We start from the raw sequence: 24551 nt of genomic DNA on the forward strand, positions 1-24551 counted from the left end.
TAGAGGTGTTATATTTGAATCAACTGAACCGCCTTGAATACAGGTAATCTACATTCTTACATTTTACATTACTATTTACAACCAATCAGTGATGATTTGTTGTGAGGATTTAAAGGAGATGAATACTTGTTAAATCAGACGTTTGGATTATAGATTTGTAATCATTTTAGATCACGTTGTAATTATTTGTTTACACGAACACATTAAAGAGTATTGATCAGTGGCATGAAAAGCCAAATTAAGTCCATGCTCGATCAATGCAACAAAATATATGCATACATGTACAGTATAGTCAGATGTGGAAAAAGTACACATGTCTATGTACAGAGATGTGTTCTATCTTTATTATTATTAATAATAATATTTTATCAATAAACAGCACTCATGGATTGTGAAGCAGATTGCTTTTATTAACACATTAGTGGTTAAGAAGTGTGACATTACAAGTGAGTATTAATATGCATCACCAGCTAAACAAGCAAATATTCAACAACAAAGGTAATATGCTTAAAGTAAAATAGGAGTTTTGCAAGACTATGAAGCAATTATAAAATGTTACAAACTGAGCAGTGACGATAATGGTAAAGGAACTCTCTGGAAATATGAGAGAAACATAAGAAATGTCTGTTTGGTGTCACAGCAGTAATTCATATTCATTTGGTTAGTACAGATCAAGACTGTTGCTCGGAGTACATGTGATTGTGCTAGCAGAACATGTGATTTTTGCCATTCATACCTATTTTGTAAGAATGTTTGTGCTCTTCTATCTATAGACAACAGGCAAAGGCTCACCACTCATTGGCCCATTACAACATTAGCACACATGTCCACCAGGGGACGTGCAAATGTTACACAACGAGTAGTTTTCAATGGGTTATAAGCACTGATGCCTTTTTGTTGAACTTTTGCAAAATAAAGCAAGCCTGCAGAGCTAGAGTTGGGTAATTTTATATATAATATAAAACATATATAATTAAAACAAAGTTCAATTAAATATACTGTATACTGCATATTTAATTAAAAAAAAATACTTTTATATTTTTGATGATTTGTAAAACATTAGGAGGATAAAATGATGTATTAAATTCTGTTTGATGCGACAGAAAGAAGCCTGTTTTAAGAAAGAAGTTACATGATTCAACCCTAAAATTACAATATATATAAAAATAGCACTTGGAAGCAATACTTCAGGGATTTTTTTTTTCTTGTTTTGTTTCCCCAGCTTTTATGATAAGTGAAGTATAGTATCTTCTAGTTGGATAGAACCACTTATCCAAGTCTGTTGTTCATTTGATCACATGGTCATCGGTCTCATTATTTGAAATAACCTAATAATGTTTCCAGGGACCTCTGGCCCCATCTTGCATCTTATTGGTCAGCATGCCCAATTCCCACCCCTTGCCCAACAATTTAAATTAGGTTAAAGGTGAACTCAGTATTTTTTCATGTAGTGCTGGACTTAGCAGCATCCATGCAGAATCATGCAAAAGCACTGGTTTATCATGAGGAACTAATTTACTTGGACTAGTACAGTAAATCTCTCAATCTCACACACATTGGGTCTGTTCTTAAACTTAGTGAGCTGCGTTGCTGCATCCTGCCTACACAGGCAGCTGTCTTCTATGGCAGCATCCTTACTGACATGATGCCTCATAAGAGAGTGATTTGGAATGTTCTACATAGGCGCCAGCTCCGCACATCAATCAAATAGTGCTCACACGCACACGAGAGACTCCACGTGCAACTGATTTCAATACATGTGACGCAGGAGGAATATAGCGATCCTGAGCATAAATATGCATCATACAAACACATTTTGGGTAAAATTGTCAGTTTACTTTGATATTAAACACAATTTAAAAGATACTTTTCAGAACTGATTGGAATATAAGTGTATATATAATCCAAATCGCTCTCTCTTCAATCGCCATCTTGAATTAATTTTTTCCGCTGAGCTCATCATGGTGCATTCTGGGATCACCTACCCGGGGAAGGGTACATACGATGCCTCATCATATAACTAATATTGGCCTAATTCTAAGGTAGCATCATAATTCGGATACCTACCTTTTGGAACAGCCTTTGTTTTGGGAGCATGACTATGATGTCTTAAAATGCTGCCGATGGAAGCTCATAAGTTTGAGGAACAGACCCAATAACTGGAGTCACCTTACATTTTTAAATTTTGCTGCCAGAAAAGATGCAAACACACACACACACACACACACACACACACACACACACACACACATGGATACATGCACTTTTGCCTGCAACATCCAACATTTTAACCAGCAGTATGCAGCATACACACTTAGGGCACCTACACACTAGAGTATGTCCGAGAACACTGTGAATCCATTGATTTTAATGGGGATTGAGGAAAAATGCAAGTATTAGTGAAAGTGATGCTGTTATATGTCCAGTGGTTCTTTTGGAAAATCCAATTCACCCAGAGCTGGGCAACTGGTTGTCAACTGGTTGTCTCAAGGGGGAGTCGTACAGGACAGGGTGGGGTGTGTTGATCCCCCTTGATCATGTTTCATTCTCATTCGGGGAGGTGTCAGAAGTTTATGGGGGTGCATAAGGAAAATCTAGAGGGCCAATGAAACCCTCCAGCACCCCCATCAGACCCGGCCAGAAATTCACTGTATTCCTACTTGATTTTAAACTTATCCAGCTGTTTCCACACACTTAAAATGCATCTTACACTTTCCTATTTGAAAAATGTCCTATCAGAGTTTTCTCTAGTGTGTAGGCACACTTATACAGACATATACACATACACACGTAGACAATCTTTTTTTCTCTAATCGCTGTCTCTATCGTGGTCTTTTTCCAACAACACCAGCTCCGAGTCATCTCCCATCTCCAGCAGTGCCTGCATCTCAGGGCTGTCCTCTGTCTCCTCGTCCTCCTCCACCATCTCGCCACCTTCCATCTCCATCTCCTCATCTTCTCCTCCTTTCATTCCATTGTCCACCTCCTCTGTGTCCCCACCTACCTCCACCATCTCGGTTCCCTGGATCTCCACTTCCCCCTCACGGATCTTCTTCACGTGGAAGGTGAATGGCGGCACCTTGTAGACAGCCGTTTTGGAGCAGGCATAAATGGTGTGGTCAGGTGTGAAGGACTTCATCACCTTCTTCTGCGAGGACTTGAGCTTCTCCTTCCGCTCAGGGTTCACAGACATGCGAGTGCTGAGTTTGCCCATCTTTTTTTCTATGTTGTGACGGGTTTTCTCCAGGTTCTCTCGGGTCTTTTGTTTGGTTTTCTCCAGGTTCTCTCGGGTCTTCTGTTTGGTTTTCTCCAAGTTCTCTTTGGTCTTCATGCGAGTTTTTTCCAAGTTGTCTTTGGTCTTCTGTTTGGTCTTCTCTAAGTTATCCTTTGTCTTTTGCTTGGTTTTCTCCATCTTTTCCTTGGAGAAAGCAGTTTTTATGTTTTGGACACGTTGCAGACTGCTGCGTTTGATACGCTCTGCCCGCGTTTCCTCAATGGTCTCCTCAATTTCGACCTCCTCTTCATCAGAAGACAGGTCCAGATGTCCTTTTTCTTTGTCCTCTCCTCCTTCTTCTGCAGCTACTTTAAGTTCTAATTCCCCTTCTCCCTCTACTGGTTCTGAAATCTTCATAGACTTGGCTATATTCACTTTTGAAGGTACTTTTACATCATCCTGTTGAAAGATAGCAAAATAAACACAGTGATGAAGGCATGAAAACATACACATTCCTCAAAGCAATTTAAATGAACTTTATTTCACTATCAAGGCCTATAAATGCACTGTCATAACTGAGTGGTTAACTAAAATGGTTATTTTTTTTTAGAAATATCAGAATTCATTGTCCAATGAATAACTTAAAGTGACATGGCCTTGAGCCCAAAGCTAGTCATGTAAAAACTCACATACAAAAAATAATTCTGGCAAACTAGCTGCAAACATGCCACAAATTTCCCACTCATTATTTCACATCCAAATGAGATTGTGATTCTTCGTAATTGTTTGCCAGAAGTTTGCAGCTCTTTAGCGGTAGTGGTGAACCTGCAGTAAACCTTTGGCAACAATGGACAATTTGCCGCAAGTTTGCCATGAACTCTGGAGTATTGTAAGGGCTGTCAAATATTTTACTGTTGGCATCGTTATATTCCAACATATATTTGTATTTGTTAACATTTGAGAAAAAACAACAACCTCCACACTTTTTAATTCCCACCTTTCTACAACTTTGCAAATACCACAAATAAATGAAGTTATTAATAAAGTCAAGGATCACTATTATTATTGCATACAGTTAGCATTTTTTAATTTGAACAAACCTAACCCAAAGTGTTCAACTATGGGGCATAACTAATCCGACACCATTTTGCATCTCAACAAACTTAACAACCACCCAGAACACCCTAGTAACTGCATTACAATGTGCTAAAAACTACCCAGAACAAATTAGCAACCACATAGTAGTGCACTAGCAAGCACCCAGAAAACCCTGGCAATGGCATAACAATGCGTATCAAATGCATAGCAATGTTAAAAACCCAGAACACATTAGCAACCACACAGCAATGTTAAAAACCACCCAGAACACCTTAGCAACTGCATAGCAACACCCTGTCAACCACCCAGAAAGTCTTAGCAACTTCATAGCAAGACCTTGGAAACAACCCAGAACACCTTAGAGACCATACAGCAACAAATTGGCAACTAAACAGGACACATTAGCAACCATATAGCAATGTCATGGCAACCATCATGCAGGTGAGTTCTGCATAGAAAAGAACCACCAGATTATCTTCAAAAATGTAAATAAATAATCTACTTTTCCACTGTTGTATCTCTCCCCTCAGGGCAGAGAGAACTTAACAAGCTTAACTTGCCAAAAGTATGTAACAGTCCCGTAAAGCAGCAGGGGCAGCCAAAAACAATCAATGTCCAGTCTTTATTTATCCTGTTTAATGGCTCTATTGTTCAGCATCCGTGCAAAGAATGATGGTGACCTTCCACGCATAGACAAATACCCACCCACCCACCCACTCACAACAAGATATATAGGAGAATGTATTTAATTAGGCTCACACATATGATTTGATTATGTTTCTGGGTCACTAATACCCCTTTATTTGGCAACTGTGGTGTAAGTGTTTTTTCTAGGGTCATTTAACAGCAGGTGCCATTTGTGTTTAGATTTACATAAACAATGAATAGCTCATGTCTTTAAACTTTCACTGTGTACTTTAGGCATTTTTCTAAATACATCAACAAATAACCAGTAACTTTCTTTCATTTTTAAAAGTTTTTGACCTGTTCCCACCCCTGGGTGTCCAATGTCCTCTTGCTATCTAAGAAAAACACTCTTTATGAATGACCCTATAAATTATATAAAATGTCAAATCGGCCCATGCTATATAATGCATATGCATAAATAGCATAAAATTGCAATAGAAAAATGATAAATGAATTCAAACGAGAGGTTGTCACATGGAGAACCCACAAGCGCACACCACCATATTAGAACATACATGACCCTCAGCTAGAACTGTTCAGATGTTTTTGTTTTCTTTCTTTTGTTGTCCTTTCTTCTATTCTTTCATCATCCTTCCCTTTCGACCTGACTCCCACCCACCCTCCTGCCCGACCCTAATTCCCAGCATTCCAACCAGTGAAGCCCCTCGCTCCCGAGCGCAATGTGTTCCTACTGCACAGCACAATGCACAGGCTTGTTTGAAAAGGAGACATTTTTTCCATCGGTGTGATACAGTCATCCCGGTATGCTCCGGTAAAGACTCTGCCAACATTCCCAAACCAACAAACAAACATAAAGATGTCTTTGTTTGTTGTCTGATTTATCCTCACGTCTGCAGCAAGCAGGAACAAATAGTCTAATTTGGGAGAACAACAAACAAGCAATCAAAAAGTCAGTATGAATAAAGGGTCTTTGCTGCTGCGAGGTGTATCATTTAGATGCAATTCAGATGTTTCAAATAGCCAAAAACACACCAAAACTGACACATCATCCTGAACACAATGCCTTTATTCATTACTTGTTCATAATCTTACACATTGTGATGTATTTCACAGATATTCATGTTTCTGTTATTTCATGAGGGTGACGTAAGACTGATTTATCTAAACTCAAGGCTTTAGTTTATGTCATTATAAAGAGTAAAGGTGGTGAAGACCATGGAAAGATTTGCCCAAATAATATCAAAACTGGGATCCATTGTGCGTCACCCTTGTTTCAGAGTAATTCATGAATGCATTATAGAAACAGGGCATCATAAATGCAGTCCATCTTTGGTTGTCTAGGTGTATTTAGAAATCTTTTGAGAATGTTACACTTGGTTTTCCTCAAAGAACGTGCTGTACATTCTTTTAGGCAAGACTGTATCAGTGTTCAGAAGTTAATTAAAAGTAGCAAAGATACTAACTTAAGCTAGATTTTCCAGTAATCTGGAACAGAACAGTGGAGTCAAGGAAGTTATCGAACACACTCACTAAAATCCGACGGAAAGTTTACATGAGAACCTTTCCTGCACATGCAATTAAACAACTTGCAACCTAATCTCATAGAATGAACGTTACTATAACAAAATTTTTGAAAATTGAGTTTTATGTGCCGCTTTCTATGTTTTTACAGCAGTTTCCAAGTGAAATGAACACTAGAGGTGCTACAACAACTGTGTGTTCTATTCACTTTCACACAAATCATGACTACAATGGATGATTATGACTGTATACATGCTTATTTTTCACTCTGTTAATCACACACTGCTGTTATGATATCTAACACACTTACTCTCAGGCATCATTTGAAAAACAATACATTTTAATGCTTGTATTACAGGCCAACCTACATTTACACACATATTCAAATGTAAATAGATTGGAGACCGAGGCTCGAGCCCAGCCAAGGATGTTCGGAGTGAGAGTGTGTGTGTGTGCCATAGAAAAGAAAAAAAAAAGGTGCCATAGAAGCGACACAAAATGACATGGTTACTACAGTAAATGTGCTTTTCGTGTTGAATTTGGTTTTAAAACACTATCGGTTAGGATAAGGCATTAGTAAAGGGTTAGGATGTCTGTTTTGTTCACCTCTCATTCATCTTTTAGAACACCATTGGTTAGGTTTAGGTGAAAGTTTTAGGTTAAAGACTCTGCCAACATTCCCAAACCAACAAACAAACATAAAGATGTCTTTGTTTGTTGTCTGATTTATCCTCACGTCTGCAGCAAGCAGGAACAAATAGTCTAATTTGGGAGAACAACAAACAAGCAATCAAAAAGTCAGTATGAATAAAGGGTCTTTGCTGCTGCGAGGTGTATCATTTAGATGCAATTCAGATGTTTCAGATAGCCAAAAACACACCAAAACTGACACAAAACAAACACTATCGGTTAGGATAAGGCATTGGTAAAGGGTTAGGATGTCTGTTTTGTTCACCTCTCATTCATCTTTTAGAACACCATTGGTTAGGTTTAGGTGAAATTTTTAGGTTATGGAGATATGTTTTAGTCATTAAAACCCTCATCTAATATTCACCTTAAAGGGATAGTTCACCCAAAAATGGATATTCTCTCATCATTTACTAACCCTAATGTCATCCCAGATATGCATGACTTTCTTTTTTCAGCTGAACACATTTGAAGAAAAATAGAAGAATATTTCAGCTCAGTAGGTCCTTAAAATGCAAGTGGATTGTGATTAGGCATTTGAATCTCCAAAAAGAATAGAGAGTCAGCATAATGTTCCATACGACTCCACTGGCTGTACGTCTTCAAAAGCTAAATAATCGATTTTGCTGTGAAAAAGATCAATATTTAAGTACTTTTTAAATATAAAGCATTGCTTCCGGTCAGCAGCCATGAGCACTCACGAGATGGTGGAGTTCACACGGTCTTGTGTGACGTATTCGCATTGGCATAGTATGGACATAATCTCATGTTTTTCTCTCGGTTGAGGCATCAAGGATGAGAACACAAACACCCCATTGTGAGTAAACAAACAGATAAAACCAACAAAGCTTTTGTACAGCATTCCTCCTACTCAGTTGTAAACATGAGCATGCCAATGCGATTATGTCACACGTGCTGACCGCTACTGACCGGAAGCGATGATTTATGGTTAAAAAGTACTTAAATATTGATCTTTTTAACAGCAAAAGCAATCATTTCACTTTAGAAGAGAGTCGTATGGATGACGTCTGTCTGTTCTTTTTGAAGATTCAAAAGGTCTAATCTCCATCCACTTGCATTTTAAGTAACTACTGAGCTAAGACATTTTTCTTCATACATGTTCTGATGAAGACAGAAAGCCACACACACATGGGATGGCATGAGGGTGAGTAAATGATTCAAGAATTTGTCCCTTAAAAAACCTAGTATGATTACAACTTAATTTCGCTCAATTTTGGCACACCCTGCTGGACATTTCACTGGGAAACTGCAGCAAAACGCGTAATGAAGTACGTACTTTTAGTTTGCTAAATTTCGCAATTGTCATGTAAATTTCATGAGATCAGGTTGGCAACTTTTATGGAATTATTAGTGAATGAGACCTACTATAGTCTTTAATAAAGCAAGTGCTGGGAACTCTTTCAATTACCTTTGTTTATATACCTACGTTTCTAATTCTGTCTAACCATATTTGAACCCAAAGAAATAAAGTGGTTGGCAGATAAGGGATAGAAGCACCCCTACTGAAGAAAAAACAAAAAGCTTAAGTCTAATGTGATTAACTGGTCTCCAAATAAAGCTGGTTAGCTAGTTAGACTGGTCTGTTTTGATGGTCAGGCTTGGAGACAAGCTGAACTGCTTAAAACCAGCCTAAGATCATCAAACCACTTAGGGCTGGTTTAAGCTATCAAAGTGTTTTTCAAAGGGTTCAAATATGATCTCAGACCAGCAAATTTCAGAATATTCAAAGGGCATCTCTTTTGGTCTGATCTAGCCACTAATGGCCAAAAGGTCAGAAGGTTGCAGGTCTTGTGTAAACAGCATTCTTTAAAAGCAGCTGTAATGGAAGAACTTTCAGATGGAAAACATGTATGGAAGTCAGGCATTCACCTTGGTGGACTGACATCCCAGAGTGCCTCTCTCAAGTTAATGTTGCATTGTTCTGCTGAGCAGAGAGGAAGTTACACGCACACTCCACCATAAGAAATGATGGAAAATATGAGTAAATGTGTGTATGGGAGTAAGCGATAAGAGTGGTGGAGTTACATTTCACATTCCCAAGAAAAATGTACTTTGAAATTGTTCCATTTTGAAAGTCTAGATGCCACAATCCAAGTCTAAATTCTTTCATACTATAAGACAAAGATCCCTTCATATGTTCATTGCTATGCACTGTATACACAGGGTCCATATTTACTGCCATCTGTAACATGCTGTTGCACTGAAAGATGTTGTAAAGGTATGATTTATTTTTGCATTATGGTTGGCATGTAGTTATCTATATACGTCAAACCGACTTTGACTTCATGTGCACGTGACATGGGTTCTTTCTTATTCACCTTGAAAAAAGCTTTTCAGAACTTTTTTGACAGTGTGGTCTGAAGACGATCTGACTCTAATTTGGGAAAGATGTGATGAACGCTGTAGGAGTATGAACATTTTTTTTGTAGGTTTTAAGTATGACCGACCATGGCAAAATTGGTATCATTGTTTTTGGCATGACCAAAGCAATGAAAAGAACCAGAACCAGGATTACGAGTAGCTTAAAGAGAGCAAAGACCACAACACACAGTTTAACTTTTCCATGAGTCAACCACAGAAACAGGGAGGCCAGAGGGTGAAAGAGATTGACATAATTTATGAGTTCATGGACAGAAGAGTTGTTTGTGTATGTCTCCTGGACAGTTTACGTCCATGTGTTTGTCACAGTGTGTATAAACATAAACTAACACAACAAGAGCTCTGTTGACAGTGACTGTCCCATGAGGTGCGGTTTGGTTTACTGGCACTTTCCATGAAAAGAAATAGAGCCCCAAAATTCTTAAATTATGATATTTTTTTTTCAACAAACTGTCACTGAAAGGAGGTGCTTAACCTTCAGACCACCATGCTGTGTAAAGTCCTTTTCACATTCCTTGACCCTTGGCCCATATGTTTAGGCCTATAACTCTTGGCCTAGACACACATTTCTTTGAATCTATATGTTTCTCTGATTTCTTGGCTCATGTCGCATGGACACCATGGTTACAATATATATATAAAGACCACACTATTCTCATATAACGCCTTAATGAATCAACGGCGAGCACGCCAAAGAGGTCTACTCGTAAGCTTTATCTTGGCAATTTATCTTGATGAAACTTGGTATATGCCATCACAACGAAGACCTGAGGGTCCCTGAGCAGTTTCGGCACACCGCCACCTACTAGTTAAGAAATATTATTGATTTATTTTTGCTTATAACTTCGGAATATTTTGGCCTAAAATCATGGTCTCTTTAGCTGCCTTAGAACACACAGAGTCGAATGATACCCAGTGTTCTAAAGTCGGCCACATTGGGTGTCGGACAGTTTTAATTTAGTTGTAAAATGTTGTATTTTGCAAACGCATTGGCGTATCAAGACAAAATTTGGTATAAATCATCGGCATCATGTCATGAATGTATATGAGAAGTTTGGGGCCAGCAAATGGTCACAAATAAAAGACATGTTTAAAAATGCTTAGAAACTTTATTCATTTGGTCTATTGTCATGAGACTGGTTCTTTACATTACTTTGGTCATGCAAAATACAATGATACCAATTTTGCCATGGTCAGTCATACTAAAAACATACTTCCATATTCAAACTCCCCCTACAGCATTCATCACATCTTTCCCAAATTAGAGTCAGATCATCTTCAGGCCACACTGTCAAAAAAGTTATGAAAAGCTTTTTGATAGACCAAACCGTTCTCATATAACACGTCATTGAATTTGTTGGCAAGATGCCAAAAAGGATCTGAGGCTGTTTCTCAGCAATTCTTTAACATATTGAGATGAAATTTTACATGTGTCATTGCGACAATGCAATAACACTAACATATACATTTGGTGACAGCACCATCTATTGGTAAAACATTATAAGCAATTCTATGTATGTGTTCTATTTATTCTGACATTATTTGGTTTTAATTGTTAGCTACATTTCTCCCCTCACATGGCCTGACCTGTGTTCTTGTTCATTGTATTTTCGGACTTTTTGCCGTTAGAAACTGTCATCTTTTGCACTACTGTGTACTGTTCGGCGCTGCACTGTCTCTTACTGAGTCTACTGTCCTGTTCATTTTTAGTAATTTATTGTACTGTCCCGTACTTTTTGCACACATTTGCACATGCACTATATATAGGTATGTTATTTAGTTTGTGTAGTCTCATGTGGTTCTGTGTTTGTCCTATGTTGTTTTATGTAGCACCATCGTCCTGGAGGAACGTTGTCTCGTTTCACTGTGTACTGTACTAACTGTATATGGTTGAACTACAATAAAAACCACTTGACTTGACTTGAAACGCAAGTGCTAGCTTTACAGATCACATACAGAGGTTGCACTACAAATCTCTGACAGACTGAGCAGTTGTATAATTTCAATAATGGTTTATTTTTATATTTAAATTACCCTAATACATATATATTTGATGTTATCTCAATATAGTCAACATTTTTTGTTAAAACTGACAATGCATGGCAAGCGGGAGTCTGTTGAAGCATTTGTTATATTTAATCATTTGCAGAGTCGGGGAGCGTACTTTTAAAAGTGTACTGATGCGCAGTGTCAAATACACAGAATGCATAATAGTCCTAACTGTAGAGAGCACATCAGTATGAAGTTTTAGACAAATCCCTATCCACCTGGACATTTCACAGGTAAAATGGAGCTCAAACGTGACAATATGACCAACAACACTTACCGCTTTGGCCACTGGGGGCAGACCAACTATTGCTAAAGAAAAGTCATCCTATTGTTTCCAATTGCACTGTGAGATCAGTCTGGTTTTATGGAGGAAAGAAAGCCTTTTTCTCAAATATTGCAAAAATATCATTCCAAAGATGAGATAAAAGAATGACGGTGTCATAAATTGTTTCGTAAAACATAATTAGAACAAGAAACTATGCAGGAAATGTTTTCCACATGTCAGCAGACTGATAGATAAGTTAAATAGAAAGTCCCCATAAAACATGGAAACACAACATGTGTGTGTGTGTGTGTGTGTGTGCGCGCGGCGTGTGTGTGTGTGTGTGTGTGTGTGTGTGTGTGTTTGGTTGTGCGTGTTTTTGTGATTTACGAGGACAATTTTGTAAGTTACAAATTAGTAATTACAAGGGTATTATGCTATAAATGTGATTTATGAGGACATAGACTAGTGTCCCCATAATTCAAATCGCTTAAAAATCATACTAAACAATGTTTTATTGAAAAAGTAAAAATGCAGAAGGTTTTCTGTGAGGGTTAGGTTTAGGGGTTGTGTTAGGTTTATAGGATAGAATCTATAGTTTGTACAGTATAAAAGTCATTATGTCTATGGAAAGTCCTCATAATGATAGGTAGACCAACATGTGTGTTTTTTTTAGGTTACAAACTGGTATTTACAAGGGTGTTATACTATAAATGAGTTTATGAGGACAATTTTAGTGTCCCCATAATTCAAATCGCTTAAAAAAAACATACTAAATTGTCTTTTTTATAATTTTTTTTGGAAAATGTTCAAATGGAGAAAGTTTTTAATAAGGGTTATGTTTAGGGGTAGGGTTAGGGGATAGAATCTATAGTTCATACAGTGTAAAAATCATTATGTCTATGGAGAGTCCTCTTAAGGATAGCCGCGCCAACATGTGTTGGGTGGGTGGGGGGATGGGTGGAATATTTCCACTGCCTCACACAAGCGCCTCTCTTTAGTCACAAGTGAAGAGCTCTTTCACATATGCCTGACTATGGCCGGCCGTGTCACCATGGCAATGAGGGAATCCCTCCACACACAACACCCTCCGCCCCACCTTTCCATTCAAAGCCCGCCACCACACCCACAAACTCCATCGCAGGGTCTGAGCAGAGGAAAAATGAGTGGGAGTGGGGTTTTCCCATGAATATAGCACTGATGTGTGGAGGGGAATCCTCCGGACATGTTACATAACCTTTTCATGGCAGGAAACACAGTGGAATACCAGGATTGGGAGTGTAGATGTGTATGTGAAAGTGGAGCACAAACGCTTTCACATACTTCCAAAAAAACATACAAAAGCAGAAATGTAAAAACATATAAAAATAAATTCAATCTAAAAACAAACTTTCGCTTTCTCTCAACAGGAGTTTGTGAAGCTACTGTAATATTCTATTTAAAACAACAACTTGGCCTATGCAAAACTAGTGTCTGCTAATGCAAGTCCTTTCAACATTTATGGGGGTTAAGAGCTCAAGCCTTGCTAGCCTCAAGTTATATAAAACAATGTATGTACTATTATGTATTATAACTACAAGTTAGGCATAAGCCTGTCTATTTAAGGTTGACAAGCAACATGTCACATTAATATAGAATTCAACGATGATTTGCGGTCACAGGTGTGTGTATATGAGATATTTTACAAAGGCTTTGAACACGCTTCAATCCAATCAGATCTGAAAGTGAAAACTATCCGTTTTTATAACGATAATCCTTCCTTATTATATTAACTGATGATCAGAGGTTCAGATTAATGGGGAAAATATTTGTGTGAACTGACTCTAAGGAAAAAAAATAGTTTATTCTTTTCAGCTGCTCTTTTGGAGAGTTATTTTCTCTCCTTTAATGTTTCACATACACACACAGAAAGAGAGAAAGAAGAGGGGGTGGGTTGAGAGAGAGATTTGACTATATAAAGTAATGGTATGATGGCTTTCCCTGCAGGGAATATGGTTTGATGAATCAGAGAGCTGTTGTAAAGAGAGACCGAGATGGTGTACTGTTACAACATCAAATGAAACTGTTTGATATCACAAACACTGGGTGTTTCCATGGCAACCACACAACAGTGTCCCCATGGTGACCATCAAGACAACTGTGGCAACTGTGGATATCCACGTGGAATGCAGTGTAAACTTTAAGGAATTTTTCAAGGGTTTCCTTTAAAACGCCGGATCTGGCCACTCTGAGAAAGTTAACATTGTCATAGAGCACACAAAGCAATGCTTTGTTTTCATTTGTATCAACAGTGGGCTATTCAAAAATGTTTCCTAAAAGTTTGGAGCATGGGGCATGCAATTCATGCTTTGCTGCCAATGTCATAAGCAAAGCATGAAGTTTCCAGTCTGAGGTGATCTGTAACCAATGTGTTAGGCTGACTTTAAGCTACATCCAATACTAGGACTGGACCTTGTGATGGCGGTGGCAGAAATCTCTCAAGATGTAGATATGTTGCGGTAACATGTTCCCTTCGTTAAGGGTTTATGAAGATGTTCATTAATAACTAATCATTTATTTGCAAATGCGTTATAAATCATTAATATGCTGTTATAACAACATGCATAAAAATGTTATGCAATATCTGGTGAAAAATAAACCATTTCACCTCACATGTTATAAATGCTTAATAACACTTAGTTAACATTATGTTAAGGTACATTAAGTGGACAGATACAGTATGAAGCATTTATTAAAGAGTTGCCAACATTAGAAACTTTTTGTTTATTAAGCATTTATAATGTGTAAGTTAAACTGCTCACTATTTGGCAAGTATTGGATTAAAGATTTTATCCATGTTGCTATAACTGCACACAAATGATTTATAATGCATTTGTGAATGACTTATATGAATGAATGGCCCTTATCAAAGCAAATATTCATGTAAACTCTAACCAACATGTACAGCAATCTTTCCTATCAGTTACAGTAGAGGATATTTAGCTTTTTATTCAGAGCATGCATCCTGCCATCAGACCGCTGTGCCCTCGGATATAGAGCGGTGCCAAGCACTGCAATCATGGTTGCCATAGCACTGCCGAGTTACTCTTTCCAATAACAATGGGAGGAGAGAGAGGGAGCATTGTGTTTACACAGAGATTTATGACTGTGTGGAACCAGCATATACTCTCAATGTGCCCGTAGTAATGTAAAAAACGCTCCCCTGAACAACAAAAAAACAGATGAAATCATATGCTCCTTAGATTTCCAAACTTTCTTTGCAAGACACTGAATGCAGTACAGTTACACAATCAAGGAGTGCATCCCTAAAAATGAAAAAACTGGATTATAAAAAGTTCACTCTCGTAAAATCATGTTTACTTACACAGAGAGACTACACTCTAGGCTCATACATATCCAGAAGCCATCTATATTTCCACTGACATTGTATTTCTCTATATGCACTGGATTTGTACTGCTTTGGTAACGTAAGACTTACCAATGAAATGAGTGTTTTGCCCTACACAATGCAGATTAATAGTTCTCTTGTGTGCTTAAAGTCAACATGTTATAAAAACTGACTCTATATACTTTCAAACTGCACATTTCTGCTGTTATTGTGCACAATTTATTGGTGCATGTTATATATATATAAAAAGATGCTTGTGTTCGTGATTAAATTATTTTTTTTTAAATATAATAACTAAAATTGAGTCCCACTCTATATTTTTCCGTTGATTGTAGTGTTTTACTTAGAAACATGTCAAATGGCATAAATAAGTAAAATGAGTTACAAACAGCATGACATGTTGACTGTTATCCACTCCCACATAAAAATGCAGTTGTCACTCCCAGAAATGTGCAGTTTGTACATGGCCAAAAAATTATTATTGAACATATAAATGCCTAGAAATCAATTTTTGCTATCTCTCTCCTTAATTATTTTGATTACTTGGGGGACTCTTGCATATCAAAGGACAATGCTAACTCTGTGTAGGCCAACTATGGCCATCATTCATCTTAGACATATGAAGGAACCAGTGTTGAGGATTAACTAACTAAAATTAAACTACTAAATTATCAAAGTTTCTTCATAGCATGAGAGTAGCTCAGCTGTTTTCAAAACTTTTAACTTTCCAAGTAACAAGCTACTTTTTCCAATGATTCATTTGCCAAAATGTTTTGTAGAATTACCTCAAGTAGTGGTGGAAATTCATATTCATTTTAATGAATCATTTTTATTCGGTTCATTCATTTCCAGTGGTAGGCCGTACATTTAAAGTCTAGGCCTTAGTGTGATTCATGCCATTAAGAAAACTCCTTAAGACACCCTATGCCTTTGGGTATCATACATTATGACACAGCTATCTAATAATACCAATTTACATTTTAAATACACGTCCACGCAGGAAAGCCAGAACTTGAAACGACACTTAATGCTCAATTAAGTCTAATTTTAACTGCAGCATGACTGTTTTGTGAAATGAACGGTTCCTGAACAGACATTCAAAAATCATAATTTTCATAATGAATCTACCAAGGAGGTCTATAATACCTGGAAAATCTATCTAATAATGTTTGTGATTTAAATGTTGTTTTCAATAAATTTCATTTCATCAGCGTACACATTTATGCTGCCTTCCATTCAAGTTGGATGTGGGATATTCCTACCTGATATCTCCAACCATATACGTATCCCATTCCCCGATATTCAGAAGATGACATTTAAGGAAACAAAACTGCAATGCTCCCATTAGCTTAGAGATGTCTCCTAGCAACCCAACTTTATCACTCACTTTGTATATCTCCCCGAGTGTCGACATGTTTGTGTGACATCATGCCCCTGCATCTCAGCGAAATCAGAGTTGAGAATTTCTGCACGAGCCTTCAAGTTGTAATTCTGACTTCAAGATGCATTTTATTGCACTTTTCCACTAGTAAAATTTGACTTTTGAAGTTGAACTGAACGCAGCACTACTTTTCTAAACTTGATCTGACACTGAATGCTCAAGCAGCATAATTTACACTTAGAAAACTCCTGATGATGCTATAACAATGAAAAAGCACTCACCAATTTACTTAAAGTGAAAATCAGTCCTCCTTTCCTGTTTAATAAATGAAGCAATCACACGGTCATGCAGAACATCTTGTGTTTTTAACTCCATAAGGATCTCTTTCTCAATGATGATGTGGCAGTGACAGTCGACTGTCAGCAAGATCTCGCGCTCTTCACTTTCAAATGATGTACATCACTTAAAGTGTGATTGTGTCACACAAGGCCAGCTAGAAGGCCTCGACCGGGACATATCCTAAAGATCACACCCACCAAGAACAAATAAATCAATCTGATTGGCTGATGAATCTGACCATCTGACTTTAGATGCCTATTCACTTACACTGTTGAGGGATTCTGAAGAAATTCTGAGGGCCTGAGGGGGTGGAGCTCAGACTCACGTGCTGCTTCAGGCATGTGATTTGTGAAACAGTTGTCACGCTTTGCTTGTAAGCATCAAGGAATAAATTCTGACTAGATAAACTTTTAATTTTTCTCTATTTTTTTGTAGATTAATTAAGAGTGGAAAGTGATTGAAAATACACAGGCAAAATGGTGACTGAGAATGAAAGGATGTTAGAGAAGGCTTTGCTGGCCCTGAGAATTCGCCACTGTTCATTTCAATGAACCTGTTCAAAAAATATTCACAGACTAATTGAATTAATTGCACCTGCACAAAATTTACAGTACTGTGATTTAAATTTGAACCTTTCTGTTATGTTTAAAAGTAACAACACCTGTGATGTTCGGGTCAAAATTGACCCGTATTAAGTTCAATAGATTTTCAGTAAATTTACAGCACACTTACCTATAAATTACGAACTTGAAAATTGGCATTGGGCTACCTACGTTTTTTCACTCTGAATAAAGGCTTTTATTTTAGCATTTTAACAGGAAAGAGCACCACCTATTTGTGAGTTGTGGTACTACACATGTGCAATAGATATACAGTAAATCTTTAGCTTTACTGTAAGGATTTACAGAACTTAAAATAAGCTGATACTCATATTACTTACAAATGTAATTAATCTGAACGAAAACGATCATGGTTTATAAGCTGCAACATTACAACCATAGGAATACTGCAAAAAAGAACATACATTACATTGTCATCATTGCCAAATCAACATTGTGCAGTTGAACAACTACATATAACTAAGTGTGTGTGTGTGTGTGTGTGTGTGTGTGTGTGTGTGTGTGTGTGTGTGTGTGTGTGTGTGTGTGTGTGTGTGTGTGTGTGTGTGTGTGTGTGTGAGAACGCGTACGTGCGTGCGTGTGCACGCACCACACATGGTTTTGGCAGTATGTGCAGGTCTAATGTGTATAACACCTGCAACCCTAAAAACCCTATAACCCTATAAAGCTATGCGTATCATATTTCATAAACAATTTTGTAAAAACTGTACATCATCAACATTATATATATTTGATGAAACCCTGTTGTATGCAATGTATTAGATGTACACTGCCTCCCAGTGAACGTTTCTATAATTCTGGAAGTAAAATACCTTGGTAAATGGTCGACTTAATATTTTTATTCACATTCTTTTTTAGGTTATATCTTTGCTGATTTTGATAAAGATAAAATAACAATAATGTTATTATCTCTTTAAGAGGGAGAGAGAGAGAGAGAGATTGTGACACTCTTGACTCAAGAGAAGCTTCACAGCTTTGACAATTAATAAATATAAACAAATATTAAAACTTAAACACTTTTTTTTTAACATAATCATTTTGTCAATGTTGAGGATAACCCAAGAGCATTTTGACCAAACTTAAGATTAAGTATAGTTTTTCCACTGTTTTTAACTCCATAACGGGTCAAAATGACACGAACATAGCAGGAGGGTTAATAAAAACTTAAATGAAAACTATTTATTTATTCATTTATTTTTTACAATTTACCCATTTACGTCATACTAAGTCTAGTTAACATAAAAAAAAGCTAAATCAATATTCAGTGTGAACACCTTTGCCTTTAAAACAGCACCAATTCTCTTATATACACCTGGACACAGTTTTTCTTGGTTGTTGGCAGATAGGATGTTCCAAGCTTCTTGGACAATTCTCTACAGTTCTTCTATCTGTTTAGGATGTCTCAATTGCTTCTGTCTCTTTATGTAATCTCAGACTGACACCATGTTCAGTGGGGGGATTTGTGGGAGATGGGTGGGGTGGCGGCAAATGGGAAAATTTTCAAGATGGGAAAATTGCATTTTTTTGATAGGAAGAGGGTGGATATTTAGCTTTTTTGGAGGGTTCTTGGGGAGGGGCAATGGAGAGGGATTTCAAGTTGTGTATGTGCATTCTTGTTGTTGTTGTTGTTGATGATGTTTTTTTATGTTCAAATAGTGCATGTTTGAGTGGGGTGGGAGTTCGGGGGGAGGGGTTTAATGTTTATAATTTATTCCATATTTTATCTTTGAAACTACAAACAACTTATAATTTTAAAAGAAATCTAGTTTCCCAACACTGAAAGGAACAAACATGCAAAGGCTAAAACAGAGAACAGGAGGTTAGAATAAGTTTGAGAAAAAGAAAGAGGGTGTAGGAGAATGAGAAAGAGTGAGATAATAATGCATCTGCCAAACTGCAGATAAACACAGGCCAAAAGATAGTGCTTAACATGCCAGCCAGAATTACACTGGCAAACAGCTACATTTCATGCCAACCTGAAGATTAACTGCACAGAAACAACTCAAAAAGACACACAGCACTTAGCTATGCCAGCAGTGAATATAGCCATCCATTCTGCCGAACATGAGGCTTTGTAAAGGTCTGAGTCAGATAAATTACAGAGAGCCTCATCAGTGAGCCCTCTCCCCCTCATAATCAAACAAATATGCAGTGGGTACTATTTATAGCAACCGCTATTGCCTTTCCTTCCCTTCTCACAGATGTGTGAGTTAGCTGTGTTTTGTCTTTCTGTTCTTTTAAAGGGATAGTTAGCCCAAAATTGAAAATGAGTAGAATGTCCAAGCTGCTCTCTGCCATGCCTTGAAAGAGAATGGTGACTCCAAAAACTCCATAAAAGTAGTCCATATGACTTGTGAGCCATATTCCAAGACTTCTGAAGCCATATGAACAACCTTCAAGTTGGGAGCGTGCCTAGGATGTCTGAAAATATTGTCTACTGAGGCAGCTCACTAGGTTTTAAAACAGAGCGACTGTCTGTTCACTCACTTTTCCACTAGTTCTCTCATTCTCTTGGTCTCTTATGCCATTTCTGTCTCTCTCTCTCTCTCTCTCTCTCTCTCTCTCTCTCTCTCTCTCTTCTGCCAGCTGAGAAAACCCATGTCCCAGTGGAATAGCTTCCAAAGAGACATATGGGGGCAAATGGGGTATTTCTCTAACTGTGCCATATAAGGTATACTAGCATGAAAGGCAGATCAAATACATTAGTTATCTACTTCACTATGTACATTATCAGTGTTCATTATATACAGTTAAATTATACATTTCTGCATTCCAACCTTTCAAAAGTGGACATGACACAGATTGTTCCTCTAATTTCAGGCTGTGTACAATGATAAGCCAAATGCTGTTGGTCCTCCGCATACCGCCAAAATAGCACCGACACGCCAAGGCATGGACTCTACAAGACCCTTGAAAGTGTCCTGTGATATTTGGCACCAAGACATTAGCAGCAGATCCTTCAAGTCCTGTAAGTTGCAAGGTGGAGCTGCCATGGATTGGACTTGTTGGTCCAGCACATCCCACAGATGCTCAATCAGATTGAGCTCTGGGGAATTTGGAGGCCAGAGCAACACCTTGAACTCTTTACCATATTCCCGAACTACGTGTGCAGTGTGGCAGGGTACATTATCTTGCTGAAAAATGCCACTGACATCAGGGAATATCATTGTCATGAAGGGGTGTACCTGATCTGCTACAATGTTTAGGTAGGTGGCATGTGTCAAATTGACATCCACATGAATGGCCAGACTCAGGGTTTCCCAGAAGAACATTACCCACAGTATCACACTCCCTCCACCGGCTTGCTGTCTTCCCACAGTGCATCCTGGTGCCAATACTTCCCCAGGTTAACGGAACACACGTACACGGCTATCCACGTGATGTAAAAGAAAACAGGACTCATCGGACAAGGTGTCCTTTTTCCACTCCTCCAAGGTCCATTTCCAATGCTCTCATGCCCATTGTAGGCACTTTCGATGGTGGACAGGGGTCACCATGGGCACTCTGACGGGACAGCTACACAGTCCCATACACAGCAGGGTGCGATGCACTGTATGTTGTGACACATTTGTCCCATAATCATCATTACAATTTTCTGTAACTTGTTACACAGTAGACCTTCTTTCAGTTTGGACCAGATGCGATAGCCTTCGTTGCCCTCATGCATCGATGAGCCCTGTGCGCCCAACACCCTGTCACCAGTTTTTAGTTTGTCACACCTCGGAACACTATCTGTAGACACTCACCACTGCTGACCAGGACCACCCCACAAGCCTTGCCGTTTCAGAGATGCTCTGACCCAGTCGTTTGACCATAAAAATTTGGACCTTGTCAAAGTGGCTCAGGTCTTTACTCTTGCCCATTTCTCCTGCATTCAACACGCTGACTATGAGAACTGATTGTTCGCTTACCATCTAATCTACCCAGACCTCGACATGTGGCCTTGTTAGAAGATGATCAACGTTATTTGCCTCATCTGTTATTTTGTTTTGATCAGTGTAATCAGTCTCCATTATATTTAAATGTCTTCATCTTAAAACTTTGATTAAGCCTCACATAGCTTTTGACTATTAGCTAAAGTCTGATCCACATGTGCAGTTTGTAACATGAACAGGTTTTGTGACATGTGAGGCTACCTGCAGACATTTTAGCCGAGCCAGCGTTCATTCTTGGGTTTTCTGCCGTTGACCCTTTCACCCCAGACCCCAGTGCAGCTGAACAGCTGAGATCCAAAAGATATGCATTTGAGTTGGATATTGAGACTGCTCAAGGGATAAAAATATCTCTAATAAAGAAATGTTCAGGGAGCACATCTCAAGCAATACAAACTGGTAACCAGTGTTGGGTGTTATGCATTACTAAGTAATTAAAGGAATAGTTCACAAAAAAAAAAAAATTTGCTAATCATTTACTCACACTAAAGATGTTTTGAGTTTCTTTCTTCATCAAAACAAAATTTAAGATTTTTAGGATTTCATTTCAAGCCTCCTCCTTTAAACAGCGCAAGTGAATGTACTTTTTTGATGGTCCAAAAGGCATATTTAGGCTGCATCAAAATAAACCACAACATATTTTGGGTTTTAAAAACAATTCTGAAATAAAAATTTACTTCACAAACCATTAACATATATTGTGTTTATCTCAATTTCAAACAATTGAGGTAACATATATATTTAAGGATTGCAATCAGTCTCTACTAGAAGACAATTAATAATGGAAATGTGATTCATTTTTTGTCATGAGGTTATAATTGATCCACTATACTCAATATTTTGGTGTCATAAATCATGCTTATCTTGGAAAAATTGAAGTGAGACAATGTTTTCATTAACATTTCTTATTTTTAATGCAAATTTCAATACATCAACTGGAACTTCAACAATCAATCACTTTTATCTTATGTAATGCAGATGAACAACTGAGGAATAGTCCTTGCAACAGGGGGTGGTGCTTGGGAAAAAGACAAAAAATTGAGGCCTTGTGACTTATCTAGCACCACTCGTGTCCCGTGGCTTCCCTGTATAAATTTGCATGTTCCATGCATAAGATGAAACAGCATCACAGCCAGCCCAGATTTTGATGCCATACCTTGCTGGTTTTTAGGGCATATACTGCTTGAAAGGGCAGCGGCCTCTAAACCCCACCAGCCATTCATCCACAGTTACATTGGGCCAAGGGATGTAAAGATGAGGAAGTCGGTCTACCCACTGGTCCCACACAGTTCAGATTGCTGCCAACTTGTCCCCGCCATCTAACAGATCTTTATTCCCGGTCGTCAAATCTGATGATCCTTGAGAATACATGGGAGCTCTTCAGAGACATCGTGGCTCTAAAAATTGCTCTCACTGTCTCAGCATCCCACAGACTTTCAGTCGACTCCCTTCTTGACCTGTAGACACTAGCAAGAATGAGGATGCCAAAGTAGGCATGCAGATGCATGATGTCCATCTCTTTCCACTGGTCACCGAAAACATGTCTCCCCTCAAGATTGGTCATATCCAGAATAATTTTCTGAATTGAGTCAGGAATCAGCAGCTCAAAGGATGACTTGAGTCACTGCAAATTGTCTGGTCCCTGGTACCATACGTATTATGTTAGCAGTTGAGTGGGGGGGCTCTCTCACTGGGGAAGAAGACCATTCAATCCATCCATTCTTAGACAAATATGGCTGTGGGGCTCTTCCAGTGGCTGAAATTGGGCTGCTCCATCGGCCGCCTGTGGTGCTCCTTGTGGTGCATATTCCGAGCGAAGGCCATCTTCAAATTCACTTTCAGAATCAGAATACTCTGAATTGATATCTAAATCATATTCGGAGACATCTTCCTCTTCCACATCGCTGTGTGGCTGACTCTCTTCAAAAATGAGCTCTAAAGCCTTCTGACAACTAGATCTTCTGGTCATACTGAGGGTGGAAGATTCTGTACTGTGATGTAGAGGTATTTATCCCTTTTGTCCCACCCCCTTGATGTGCAGGTGTGAGGTGCAAAGTGTGAGAAACTTTTTATGTTTCGAATGTTATGGAATAAGATTCTAAAAAAGGGGTTTGCTGGTGGACACATGAACGAGGGTAAAGAGTGCGAGAAAGTGAGAGCAAACAGCTTCTCTGTACTTCGATTATAATAATGTATGTGTGTCTGTGTCTTTGTGTGTTTTTGTGTCTGTGTATGTGTGTGTGGGCATGTTTCTGTGTGTCTCTGTGTATGCGGGTCAAACTGACCCGAAGACTATATGAAGGATGTAAATGTGTGGTGTATAGTAGCATGTATGCTCAATATTTTTTTTGGTTTGTACATGTTTATTACAGAAAATAAGCAAAGGCCATTTAGTTTCAGGTCGAAAATATTTATACTTGTACCATTTTTCATCTTGTAAAAATTTGAAACGGGTCAATTTGACCTGAATACCATACAAGGGTTAAATTCTGTTTTGATGAAGAAAGAAATTTAGATACATCTTGGATGGCCTGAGGGTGATTTTTCATTTTTGGGTGAATTGTTTCTTTAATTAATGTAATTAAACCTTTCATTGAAAAAAGTAAAGTAAGTGATTACTCTTAATTTTTCAGTATTTTAATTACAGTTACTTCTGATGTAGTTGTGTTAAATACTGTATCGACTCTAGAACAACTCTATATAAACAATAGTGAATTTTAAATCGAAATTTAATGTCCAATGTTAAAATATGTTTTCTAATTTAACGCTGCCACCTTACACTCTTTGGCCAGTTCAGGAATAATTGATTTGATTTGATATGATTTATTTGAAAGAATTAAAAGAACAGTTTCATGTCTATTTTTGTATTTGTCATTTGGAAGGTTGATTAGGTTTTTTAAAGTAATAAGTAATGCAATTACTTTTCAGACAGAGTAATTAGTACAGAAATCAAATTACACTGTAGAAGATGTAATATGTAGAAGTTAGTAATTAATTACATTTTTAGAATAA

General features: G+C 38.0%; 1 protein-coding gene across 1 annotated transcript in view; it reads right to left on the bottom strand.

Annotated features, from left to right (window-relative positions):
- Window positions 1-372: 372 nt before the first annotated feature.
- LOC127634472 (caveolae-associated protein 1-like) overlaps window positions 373-24551 on the bottom strand; it is a 34219-nt gene continuing 10040 nt past the window's right edge. The window contains exon 2 of the mRNA XM_052114059.1: window positions 373-3673. Within this exon, the coding sequence (XP_051970019.1) occupies window positions 2810-3673 (864 nt within the window). The 3' untranslated portion in view covers window positions 373-2809. The remainder of the gene's footprint in view (window positions 3674-24551) is intronic.

The sequence above is a fragment of the Xyrauchen texanus genome, chromosome 41, assembly GCF_025860055.1.
Source record: "Xyrauchen texanus isolate HMW12.3.18 chromosome 41, RBS_HiC_50CHRs, whole genome shotgun sequence".
NCBI classification, from domain to species: domain Eukaryota; kingdom Metazoa; phylum Chordata; class Actinopteri; order Cypriniformes; family Catostomidae; genus Xyrauchen; species Xyrauchen texanus.